At 46.2% G+C, this 13,317-nt stretch overlaps 1 protein-coding gene across 1 annotated transcript in view; it reads right to left on the bottom strand.

Annotated features, from left to right (window-relative positions):
- The window catches only part of tmtops2a (teleost multiple tissue opsin 2a), a 51,479-nt gene extending 38,488 nt beyond the window's left edge, over positions 1 to 12,991 (bottom strand). The window contains exon 1 of the mRNA XM_067459339.1: positions 12,068 to 12,991. Coding sequence (XP_067315440.1) covers positions 12,068 to 12,437 — 370 coding nt within the window. The 5' untranslated portion in view covers positions 12,438 to 12,991. The remainder of the gene's footprint in view (positions 1 to 12,067) is intronic.
- Between the last annotated feature and the right edge of the window lie 326 nt (positions 12,992 to 13,317).

The raw sequence follows: 13,317 nt of genomic DNA, 5'->3' as shown, positions 1-13,317 counted from the left end.
CACCCCCGGCCCGAGCTGTGGGACCTGTGGGCTTGGCCTCTGAGGGGGCCTAGCTCGTAAGGTCAGGTCTCTCAGCTGATGTTGTACAGACCATTCTGCATTCCAGAGCTCTGTCCACTAGGAAACTTTATAACCTGAAGTGGAAAGTTTTCACATCATGGTGTCATAGTCGCCGGCAGGATCCGGTAAGCTGCCCGGTCGGTACAGTACTGGAATTCATGCAGGAGCGGTTCACTGCAGGGTTATCCCCATCTACCCTTAAGGTTTATGTGGCGGCCATTGGTGCTAACCACAGCCCGTTGGGTGGTATGACGTGGGTAAAGACCCCCTGGTGTCTCGTTTCCTTCGTGGTACTTTGAGGCTTAGGCCTGTAGTTTGCACTAGGGTGCCGATGTGGGACTTGGCCACGGTCCTGCAGGGCGTGTGCGAGGCCCCATTCGAGCCTCTGGAGGAGGTTCCTGACAAGTTTTTAACCGTGAAAGCGTTGTTCCACCTGGCTATCTCATCTTTAAAGAGAATTGGAGATCTTCAGGCTCTTTCTGTGGCTCCCTCGTGCTTGGAGTTTGCACTGGGTATGGTTAAGGCCTTCCTTCACCCTAGGCCGGGTTACATCCCCAAGGTGCCTACTAACTTAGCTAGATCCAAATGGGCTGCAGGCCTTCTGTCCTCCACCTTTTATCAACACGGATCAGGAGAAAAGTAATTTGCTCTGCCCTGTTAGGGCGTTAGATGCGTATGTCCACAGAGCAGCCCTGTGGCGCAAGTTTGAGCAATTGTTTGTATGCTTTGGGGCCCCTAAGCAAAGGATGAGCAAGTGGGTGGTTGAGACCATTTCACTGGCTTATGAGTCTGTCGGATAGCCATCTCCTTTGACGGTCCGGTCACATTCTACTAGGAGTATGGCGGCTTCTAAGGCATTTATCTCAGTGGTGGCCCTGCAAGATATTTGTGATGTGGAAGGGTGGTCCTCACCGCACACATTTGTGAGGTTCTACTCTTTGGACACAGGGCCAACCCCGGGGTCGTCAGTGCTTTCTTCCTAGTAAGCTTCCTTTCACATGGGACAGGCACTCCTCGTTATGGTGGCATTTGTATAGATGTTCCTCATAGCATCATTCGATACAACGGGAGTTCCCTTTGAAAGGGAACGCCTAGGTTACGACTGTAACCTCGGTTCCCTGAGGAGGGAACGAGCGTTACATCGCCTTGCCATACCTCCTACGTGCCTGTCAGAGCTTCCTGGTCCGTGACGTCACCCGCCTCTGACGTCTCCGTATCCTATTGGACTGATTTCACATGTGCTTCATGACATCATCACGCAAGCGTTCCCCATAGCGTCATTCGATGCAACACTCGTTTCCTCCTCAGGGAACCGAGGTTACAGTCGTAACCTAGGCGTTTTCATGAGCTGTATGCCAAAAGCATCAGTATTAAAACAGTAAAAGACTTGAAATATTTCAGTTGGTGTGCAATGAATCTAAAATATATGAAAGTTTAATTTTTATCATTACATTATGGAAAATAATGAACTTTTATCACACATGCTAATTTTTTGAGAAGGACCTGTATAGCATAACATTACTTAGCATAAAGTTACAATATTATACACTTAGCCATTAGTAGAGATAATAAATACTCAATATGCTTAGTTCAAGTTGATCGCTATTGTGTTGAATTGCGCAAAATTTAACTTAGATAACACAATGCATGTGTAAAAGCTAGTACATCACATCCAGGAACTTTTTTTTAGAACTAAGTTAGCTTTAGCTACTACTAATCAACAATGCTTTCATCATGGAAACTCTTACATGCAAAACACAGTATGAATCTTACACGAAATTCATCTTCATTACAGTATAACTGATGTTATTGGGAAAAAAAGTATCAATGCTACCCGTTTTTAGCTTTGCTTTATAAATATAACTAGCTTGGTACCGAATTAAACAAAAATATATTTTAAACTTTACCAGTATCGGTATTCTAGCTTGATAGTGAGTACTAAAATACATCTTATTTGTTTATATTCATACTGATAAAGTTAGATTTTTTATTACATGTGATTCTGACATGATGTCACAACATGCACACCGCTCCTCTCAGGTAAATAATGCGTCTTCCAGCTGTGCTGTCTGTGAAGCCCGTTCATTTATTTTGGGGGCGTGGCTTTGGAAAGAGCCCAGAAGGGAGAAGGTGGATTGAATGGAAATAATGAGATGTCTTTAAAACAGGCAAATTTTATACTTTCTGTTTTAGAGTACTTACATTTCAATTATGTATTGATATATAAAGAATGTTTAAACAAATTTGGAAAAAAAGTTTTTTAACCAATTCTTACCTACCCTACCTTTATAGGGTTTATTGCATTTTTGCCAACCTGATCACATGTCAATGCATATAAATAGTAAGAGTGTGCAATGTCGTGGAATGTATACACCAAAACTCATTTTGGCATGCATATGCTACGCTGTTTTTCGCGTGCATATGATACACACTTTATTGCGTGCATATGAAACGCTCTTGGGTAGGATTTGGGTGGTTCATGCGTATAATACGCCATAAGGTGTACATTTGGCGTATACATTCCACAGCATTGCACACTCATACTATTTATGCGCATTTTCGTGAGATCCGGCTGGTTTTTGCTGAGTACACTGACATTGGCAATGTGGTTAGGTACCAGGTCTGTAGGTGCTGTGTAAACACCTTATCTGCCAGTGAAGGCACCCCAAAGCATTTTATAACACAGTGTCTTGTTCCCTGTTCTCAGGGAACATAGGTTACATCCATAAACTGAGACATTACTTATAGTCAGTAGAATGCCTGTTGGGGAACCATCAGAATAAAGAGTTATCAGATATTAAGCAGACAGTGTACTAATAATCTAATGAGAGTTAGTTGACAGGTAGTTGCAAAGTGACTTATAGTCATCAGAATGTTCAAAGGGACTATCGAAATAAAATATTAGCGGTGCAATATACTTATTTGGTTCATGTTATTTTTCTTTTCTTTTTTGCTGCTATTAAAGGGGGGGGGGGTGAAATACTCAGTTCCCTTTCTGGGAACTCGAGCTGCGTCGAAACGCTGTGAGAACGCCTCTGCGTTAATGCATCGTGAAGCGCCTGTAGAACCATTCCATCGAAAAAAGATCGATCGTCGGCGTGATGACGTCATCGACCGGAAGCTATAAAGCGTCCGTGAAAACAAACAGGAACTAGCTTCTGAGCCTTCAGCAAGCGATCTGTGTGAACCTGTCTGTCTATTTGGTGTTTTTGTCTGTCTATATCCAGAGATTTTCCACCCTTTTGTTAAATATTGCAGTATATATTAACAAACAAAGAGAAAATAAAATAGATAGATTAAAACGGCGAGTGAAAGCAGTTTTAAGAGGTGTGTTCATCCCTGCCCACGCTACATCACGAGCGGGGATACACACTCTCTTTGTGTAGCCTGCTTGGGAGCGCAGCATGCCCAGGCAGCCCTCGAGGGGGCTGCTTGCGAGCACTGTGAGCGATTGCCACTGAGAACGCTGCGCTCCCGCCGGGCACTCTTTGAGGAGGGTGCCTCGGCTCGTGTTCCCCGCGGCTCTGGTCCCACTGCCGCCGAGGCGGAGCGAAGGCTGCAGTCGTGGGGATCACAATTGGATGTTGCAGAGGGGTTAGAGACGGGCGCTGCCTTATCTCTGCCCTCACCTGCTCCATCCAGCGGCTCTTCTCAGGGCATGGAAGCACGCATGGCGGTTTCTTCTCCCCCGAGAGAGTCGCCGGTGCTTCATCTGTCCAGCTCTGAGGAGGTGGACGTTGAAAGCATCGAGACTGAAGACTCGCCACTTCAGTCCCCTGCTAGTGAGGAGCTAGTTGAGGTTCTGACGCGAGCAGTGGCCAGATTAAACATCGACTGGCCCACTGAGAGATCTGAGGCAGGAAGAAAGCGTCATAGCAAGCTAGACGAACGATTCCTGCCATCTCGCGCTTCAGAGCCTCAGCGGCGGGCCCTGCCGAGGTGGCAAGATCATGGAGGAGACCGGCATCATATCGAGTTTTCAGCCCGCAGACTTCGGTCTACAGCAACATCAGCGGGCTGAAACAGTACGGTTATGGGGCGATGCCAAAGGTTGAAGAGACGCTTGCGAGCCATCTCTCGCCTTCCTCGGCATCGTCCCTTAAGGCCCCGACTTTACCCACCAGACCTTTAAAAACAACGTCGGCGCTGGTGGGTAAAGCGTACTCGGCAGCGGGTCAGGCGGCTGCATGCCTGCACACGATGGCTATCTTGCAGGCATATCAGGCTGACCTGCTGAGGGATCTGGATGGTAGTGATGTTGTGGGGGGAGATATTGTTGCTGAACTTAGATCATCAGCTGATTTAGCTCTCCGGGCCACCAAGGAGACGGCCAGATGTGTTGGCCGCTCCATGGCAGCATTGGTGGCCACGGAGAGGCATTTATGGTTGAACCCCACAGACATCAAGGAGAGGGAGAAAGCTTTCCTGCTTGATGCGCCGCTTTCTCCTGGAGGCCTCTTCGGTGACGCAGTCCACACTGTCACCGAGAGGTTCCAGGAGTCGAAAAAGCAAGCTGCGGCGCTCAAGCAGTTCCTCCCTCTCCGGGTCCAGGTCCCTGGGGCTGCTGCTGATACCACCAAGCAGCCCAAACCGAGTACGAGCTCCTCACACAGGGCTCAACAAAAGCAGAGCGTCGCTGCCCGAGCTCCCCCTCAGCGCGGGGACGAGGGGCGGCGCTCTCAGACGAGGCCTTCGAGGGGCAGGGCTGATCTGCGGACAGTCCTGATCGCCAAGAAGGCCTCGTCGAAGCGTTCCTGACGCCAGAAGTGTCAGGACGCTGAGGGTGGTTCCCCCCGTAGGGAAACGGTGTTTACCCCTGCCAACGGTACCCGTTTCCCTACGGCACCCTCGGGGGGCCGCGCTGCCAACCCCGCCGCAATGCCGGGGCGCAGTCGGTCTCCGCGGGCCACCCGAGGGTGGTCCGCACCCCCTTCGGGGGGCCCCCGAGCAGTCAAGTCAGTTGTTCCCTGCCGGTCCGCCGCTTCAGGGCACTGTGCTTGTTGCTCAAAATACACCAGAGGCCAGCCTCGAGAGGCTGGTTCCCTTAGTAGATTTTCTAGACGAGTGGAAACGTCTATCAAATATATCTCATTGGGTCCTGCAGATAATAGAAAAGGGGTACGCCATTCAATTCAGAAGTCGGCCACCTCCTTTCTGCGGTGTCCTACCTACAGAGGTGGGCCCGGAGCAGGCTCTGGTAATGGCACAGGAAGTAGAGACACTCCTGCAAAAAGGGGCTATAGAGAGGGTTCCCCCTCCCAGCAGGGAGTCTGGCTTTTACAGCCGTTACTTCATCGTGCCGAAGAAGGATGGGGGCTTACGCCCGATATTAGATCTGCGGCTATTGAATCGCTCGGTGGCCAAGCTCAAATTCAAGATGCTTACACTCAGACAGATTGTATCGCAGATCAAGTCGGAGGATTGGTTTGTCACCATAGACCTCAAAGATGTGTATTTTCATGTCTCCATCCTTCCACATCACAGGAAGTTCCTGAGGTTTGCCGTCGGGGGAGAGGCATACCAATATCGTGTACTTCCCTTTGGTCTAGCACTGTCACCCCGCACGTTCACCAAGTGTGTGGATGCAGCTCTGGCGCCGCTGCGTCTGCAGGGCATCCGCATTCTGAACTATATCGACGACTGGCTGATTCTAGCGAATACAGAGCAGATGGCGGTTCAGCATCGAGATGCTGTTCTCGCCCATATGTCGAAGCTGGGGTTGAGGCTGAACGCCAAGAAGAGTGTGCTTCCTCCGGCTCAGAGAACCACTTTTCTAGGTGTGAACTGGGACTCGGTAATTATGCGGGCGCAATTATCGCCAACACGCATAGCATTGATCCTGGCAGCCGTCAAAGAGCAGAAGCTAGGCCGAGCCGTCACTGTGAAACAGTTCCAGAAACTGTTAGGTCTCATGGCAGCAGCGTCCAACGTGATACCTTTTGGCCTACTGTACATGAGGCCACTGCAGTGGTGGCTCAAAACAAAAGGGTTCTCCCCGAGGGGAAATCCGCTCCGCACGATCAAAGTCACGCGGCGATGCCTACGTGCTCTGGTCATGTGGAAAAACCCGGGGTTTTTATCTCAGGGTTGTGTTGGGGGCTCATGTTCGTCGCGTAACGCTAACGACAGATGCCTCTCTCACGGGCTGGGGGGCGACCATGAGTGGTCGCTCGTCCCAGGGTCTATGGCAGGAACATCAGCGGCACTGGCACATAAATCGGCTAGAGATGCTCGCAGTGTTTCTTGCATTGAAACAGTTCCTGCCCGACCTCAGGGGCCACCACGTACTAGTCAGGACAGACAACACGTCGGTGGTCGCCTATATAAATCACCAGGGGGGTCTGAGGTCTCGTCCGTTGGACAAATTGGCACATCGGATCCTCCTGTGGGCCCAAGGGAAATTGCTGTCAATCAGGGCAGTATATATCCCGGGGGCCCTGAATCAGGAAGCAGACAGCCTGTCGAGACAGGGGCCGAGGCCCGGGGAATGGAGACTCCACCCAGAGGTGGTGGAGCTCCTTTGGAAGGTTTATGGGAAAGCAGAAATAGATCTATTTGCTTCGGCGGAGAATTCCCACTGCCCGCAGTGGTTTTCTCTGACCCATCAGGCCCCGCTGGGGCTGGATGCCATGGTACAGGAGTGGCCGAGGCTGCCTCTGTACGCCTTCCCCCCGATTGTCTTGCTTCCAGGAGTTCTGGAGAGGGTACGCCGGGACGGGGCCCAGGTACTTCTAGTGGCTCCGTACTGGCCGACCCGAGTATGGTTTTCGGACCTGATATCTCTCCTGGAAGGCTCTCCGATGGAGATTCCGACCAGGAGGGATCTACTCTCTCAGGCGGGCGGGAGATTCCTGCACCCACGCCCGGAGATGTGGAAACTGTGGGCCTGGCCTCTGAGGGGGCTAGGCTCATAGAGGAAGGTCTCTCGGCCGAGGTCGTAGAGACCATCCTACACTCCCGAGCTCCGTCCACAAGGAAGCTGTACGCTTTGAAATGGAGACTATTCTCAGCATGGTGCAGAGAACGCCAGTGGGACCCAGTTAACTGCCCGGTTGGTACAGTGCTGGAGTTCCTGCAGGCAAGGTTCTCGGCAGGGTTGACCCCCTCCACAATAAAGGTGTACGTGGCGGCCTTGGGTGCCTTCCACGTCCCTTTCGGTGGAGTGTCTTTGGGAAGACACCCTCTAATTACACGCTTCCTTCGTGGCACTTTAAGGTTGAGGCCGGCTATGCACTCGAGGGTCCCAGCATGGGACTTGGCCATTGTTCTGAGGGGCTTGTCCGGACCACCGTTCGAACCTCTGGAGGAGGTTTCGGACAAGTTCCTCACCCTAAAAACCATCTTTCTGTTGGCCATTTCGTCTCTTAAAAGAATAGGAGATATTCAGTCCCTGTCGGTAGGGCCCTCATGCTTAGAGTTTGCGCCGGGGATGGTGAAAGCATTTCTGCATCCCAGGCCGGGTTATGTCCCCAAGGTTCCTACGAGCCCACGGGGCCCCATCACTCTACAAGCCTTCTGTCCTCCTCCGTTTAAGACGTCAGACCAGGAAAGGTTAAATCTGCTGTGTCCGGTGAGGGCACTGGATACATATGTCCACAGAGCTGCCCTGTGGAGAAAATCTGAACAATTATTTGTCTGTTTCGGACCCCCTAAGAAGGGGGCTCCAGTATCCAAGCAGAGGATGAGCAAGTGGGTGGTCGAGGCCATCTCACTTGCTTATGAAGCGGCCGGGCAGCCGTCTCCACTGGCTGTCCGGGCGCATTCAACCAGGGGTATGGCTGCTTCAAAAGCACTCTTGTCGGGGGCGTCCCTCCACGATATTTGCAACGCGGCCGGATGGTCGTCTCCGTTAACCTTCGTCAGGTTCTATGAACTAGACCTGGCATCTACTGTTGGGGCACAGGTTCTCTCGTAACCGTGTGCGCTTCGGCTTCACACATACGAGACACTTGGTCCTATGGCGATGTGGGTATAAGCGTTCTCACAGCGTTTCGACGCAGCTCGAGTTCCCCGAAAGGGAACGTCTCAGGTTACGTATGTAACCCTAGTTCCCTGAGGGAACGAGACGCTGCGTCGCTCTGCCATACTCCCGGCGTGTCCGTGATCACTTACTTCAGGCTTTATCAGAAGTTAGTTCCTGTTTGTTTTCACGGACGCTTTATAGCTTCCGGTCGATGACGTCATCACGCCGACGATCGATCTTTTTTCCGATGGAATGGTTCTACAGGCGCTTCACGACGCATTAACGCAGAGGCGTTCTCACAGCGTTTCGACGCAGCGTCTCGTTCCCTCAGGGAACTAGGGTTACATACGTAACCTGAGACGTTTCAGTCAATCTTGAGTACCAATAGAGTAGTACTGCATCCTTCATATCTCCGAAAATTCTTTAGTTTTATTATATTTATAAAAGAAAGATAGGCTGTACCGAGTCTTTCCGGAAAAAAAACGAGCGGCTGGAGGCGCATCGTGTGGGCGGAGCTAATGAATTACGAGAGCGCCTAAATAAACCATGGCTATCAATCAGATTCAACTAATATGTATACGATCCAGAATCGGATCCAGAGGCTAAAATAAATTGAACAGGAGAAGCATCAACATCAGGACGTCCGTCTCTGTGGTATGTACTGTATTTAGTGGCTTGTCAGCATTTGCGTTTGTTTACTTGTGGATTGTGAGGGTATGCGACTAAACCTTAGCAACCATAACGGTTTTGCACGTCAGACTGTGTTATAGTGTTACATAGAAAAACAATGGAGTAGCGCATTTGAATGTGCTTTGTGTGAACGTCCCCTAGGTTTATGTTTGGGTGGTTTTACAATAAACAAACAGACAACTATAGTGGCCAGCTAAACAAATGTATTTAAACACATGCCATAAGTTACATCGCATGCTCCATTGATAAATTAACTATACGATCGTGTTGTTTACTCACGCGACGATAGCCAACAACATAGACATTTTAAGCAGTTTTACTCACCACCTGCTTCCAAAGCACAATCGTGAACCTTTATCGTCATCGCTTCATCAAAAACACACTTCTTTGGTGATGATGTTGATTTGGTGCAGTCCTGAGACAGCAGTGTTTATGGGCGCCGTCATTTTTATCTCGCTCTGGTCGCGTGCGCGCACCCTTCTGGGAGAAGAGCCGTTCGGCCCATACAAGGACATTCCGCTCTGTCGACGTCAAGCGGACCCATACTCGGAAAAAAACTCTCCGAAACTTGTGAGAAACCGGAAGGAGTATTTTTGACACAGAAATACTCCATTAAGCATCCAACGTATTTTTTTGAAACTTTGTCTATGTTTAGGATGGGAATCCAAGTCTTTAACAGTGTAAAAAGCTCAGTATGCATGAAACAGCATTTCACCCCCCTTTAAGGTTGCATATAGTAATGTTAATGGTATATGGTTTTGTGGTATAGTTTTAAAGGTGTAAGTGCAAGTGCATGTTGTAATATATAAGGATAAACATCTTGACATTTATAAAACCTTTTTGGGGTCGACTTGAAAGCAAAAGTGGTAATCGATTGTGGCACAACAAAACCCCACTGTGTGTTTACAAAATTGTTACAGTTATTTGCCTGCAGTCTTGTGTTCTACAACTACACTTCAGCAGCTGCTTTCCCATGCATAAAACGTATCTTTGTCCACCTTGCAGGGGACTGTGTTGGAAATAAACATGTAGTATATTTTTCACCTTACAAAATAAATGTTTTATAGAATGTAGCACTGAGAGGAACTCCACTTAATTGTTTAACAATTAAACAAATATTAGTTCTCATTTAGTGCCTAAAACTTTAGAAAATACTTTAGAAAAGTCAAAGATTACAGATTGATTTACACAAGGAGTGTGTGCGTGCCTGCGTGCGTGCATGTGTGTGTGTGTGTGTGTGTGTGTAGTAAACCCTATGTTATTGCTCCACAAAGAAGGCAATATCCGAAATTGCTGTCCATGTGGGGAAATTATTTGGTCCCCATGAGGAAAACAGCTTATCCTCATGGGGGACCAAAATCATTTTGAAAATATGAAAATGCAGAACGTTTTCTGTGATGGGTATGGTTAGGGGATAGAATATACTTTGTACAGTATAAAATTAATTATTTCTATGGAAAGTAACCATAAAAGAATTGTGTTTACATCAGTCTTTTATGTCTCATATAGTATGATATATATACGATTACATTTTATTCAGAGATCCCAACTGAGCAATTCAATTTGGTTCAGTTGCTAGTATTTATATGAACAAAAATATAAGATGAAATTCTGATAGTTTGTAATGTAACTCAAAGAGATCTTTAGAACAGTATGGGCTATAGCAGACTACTTACATACAATTCATAGAGATATCAGTTGTCAATCTATACCCAACACTATATAGTAAGATGATATTTAAATGCTTAGTTTTTATGATCAAAGCTCTATAGTTTTTATTGTGTGTGTGGGGGGGAGGGGGGGGGGCAAAAGAAATGCATTGCATGACATGCGATGATGTTTTTTTAATTATTATTCTAAAAGGCCCTTTTTTGCTAGCAAAAAAGCTAGCAAAAAAGCTAGCAGGGCTTTAGCATTTATAACTGCATATAAAAACAATATAAGTCTGAATGTCCCCATTTAGATAGCTAAGTAAACATATTTGTGTGTGTTTACCAAAGAGAGACAGGTTCAAAAGCACAGATAAAACTATTAGAAACTCCAAAGCCTGTAATTTGTTTGCATCTTTTAAGAATCCTCTGATCATTCCAGTTCACCCCTGCTGTGACAAAAGTAATACAATGTTATAAAAACATCAGCACCTGTCTTTACCCAAGGTTTACGGCTCAGCACTCTAATGGGTAAAACTGGGAACTAAACTGATTTTGTAATTATTTTTTGTGCAGTGTTCAACTGACCTGATAACATTAGGCCTACTACACAACACTCGCACTGACATCTGTTAGATTGGTTAAATGCAATCATCTCATTTCCCTATGGGCATCAGAAACAATAAAGCAACACAATGGAATAAATTACATTGTAGCAGGACATGAAATAGAAGAAGGCATAGATGATCATATTGTTTGACTAGTATCATTCTTATTTGTATTCTTATGGGTGCCATTCACACCACTGAAGCATCATACCCAATCAAACTAAGAACTTTTTTAACCAAGTGATACAATTTAAATAATAATTATAAGAAATAAAAGTAGCCTGTCTTTAAAAATTAAAACGATTATAGTAAATAAAAGTGAAAAGATAAAATAAAATGTGTTGGCTGAACTGGCTGATTCACATGTCTAAATTTGGTCAGTTAATATTATAATAGTATATAACTGCCACTGCCATTATAATGCTTATAATGCTTTAAATATAACTCAGATTTTATTTGTCTGAAAGAAGAATGTCATACATCTAGGATGGCTTGAAGGTGAGTGGATTATTGGATAATTTTATGTTTTGGGTGAATTATCCCTTTAAGAGTGAGTTGTTGATTTAACTGACTTCCTCTATACTGGTATAAACCAAGCATCTCTGAACCATCTGCAGATGATATAAAATGCAGCTGCTGGCTTCTCACTGGTGTGCATTAATGAGAGCATATTGTTAAAAACAATATTTTTACGTAAAACCTTATCAATAATATGTACATAATCAGGGAGTTTTAATACTCTCTTCCCTGTTTCTCTTTAGTTGTGGCATACTAACTTAATAGAATGTACATTGAATATGTTATGTAAACTTCCAATTACATGTATTCTACATATATTAATACATATTTACTTGGACTCACAAACTTCCAAATTTTTTGTTTACTGCATTTTAGACTGAAAAAAACAAAACAAAAACAAATATCAGAACCTTTAGTAAAGTACATGGTTTGTTTAACAGCCTTACATTTAGATTTACATTGTATTTAATAAATGAATTGTATTCACCTCCATAGGCCTATAGCTTCTACATAAAACAAATTTCACGTTGGTTCCCAATGGCTGTAGTCTCTAGTTTTGCACTCTTGGTCTTACTTACCAAAGCATGAGTTGACAAATCCGTACCACATGCACCCGTGTCTCCCCACAAGCCACCGGCCGCGGATACTGGCCGCGAAGCTGAGCGTGGTGCCGAACAGACACACGAGCATGTCACTCACACTGATGTTGAGCAGAAGCATGTTCACGGGAGTCCGCAGGGTCTTGAATTTACAAAACAGAACGAGGACGATCAAATTGTTTAGGATCCCGAATACCAGAATAGATCCCAAAATAACGGCCACCACATTGTGTCCCGTCCGTGACAGTTTATCGGCAGGAGTGTCGCTCCAATCTTGATCTAGCGCGGGCAGCGTGTCATCATCCGTGCCGTTCGAAGTGTAACTGAAATTAGCTTCTTCAGAAAACATCTTTGCTTAACACTATTCAGCCGATATTACTTTTATTGCATGCTTGATGCCATGGACATTCTTTCGGAGATTCCCCACACCTGAGCGCGGACCGTGCCATTCACGAGAAGTTCTCTGAAGAATCGCAATTCAAGCTTCAATAATGCTGTGGTCAAATCCTCGCGAGCGTCCTCACAGCGCAAGAAAAAAGTTGCTGGGCTCAGCAGCCCAAATAAAAAGCCTCCCAGTCCATCACAAACACATTTGTAGGTTAAGCGTGTAGGTTAAACTTAATTGGTTGCTCATTTCGGAAGATGCCGCTGTCTCAGTGTATTGAAAAATCCAAGTCTCCCACTAATGCCACTGCAACATTTAAAGCAGAAGTCAACAGTGAAATAGAAGAGTTGTGCAGACTCTACATATGCAGTCAAAATCTCACTGCAGAAGTCATCTTGATGTCTTATCTTGAAATGCTGAATAAACTATTATGCATAAAAGTAACGGTCACCAAGATAAGTCCTATGTTCCCAAAGAGGCGCGCGCATCTCGAGTTTGCATCTCTTCAGTGCACTTGAGAGCGCAAGAGCGCATTTGTGTGTGGACGAAGCCTTGAGAGTGACGTCGATACTCCATATTAGCCTGCATGATTATCATAAGGTGCATTACATTTCCATGCCGCGGGCTATTTGCACATAGACACTCCGGTTATACTGACGGTGTTATAGACGCTGGCTTTAATATTAATCCGTTTTGAAAGAGCAAAATTTAAATGGTTATTTACAAAAAATATTAAACGATGTCCAAAGGACAGCCTCTATTATAATGATTATACACATAACATTTTAAATCCCCCAGTATGTGACTTCATAACAGTTTTTATTATATATATATATATATATAT

Source organism: Pseudorasbora parva, chromosome 12 (assembly GCF_024679245.1).
Source record: "Pseudorasbora parva isolate DD20220531a chromosome 12, ASM2467924v1, whole genome shotgun sequence".
NCBI classification, from domain to species: domain Eukaryota; kingdom Metazoa; phylum Chordata; class Actinopteri; order Cypriniformes; family Gobionidae; genus Pseudorasbora; species Pseudorasbora parva.
This window is presented reverse-complemented; position numbering and strand designations above follow the sequence as displayed.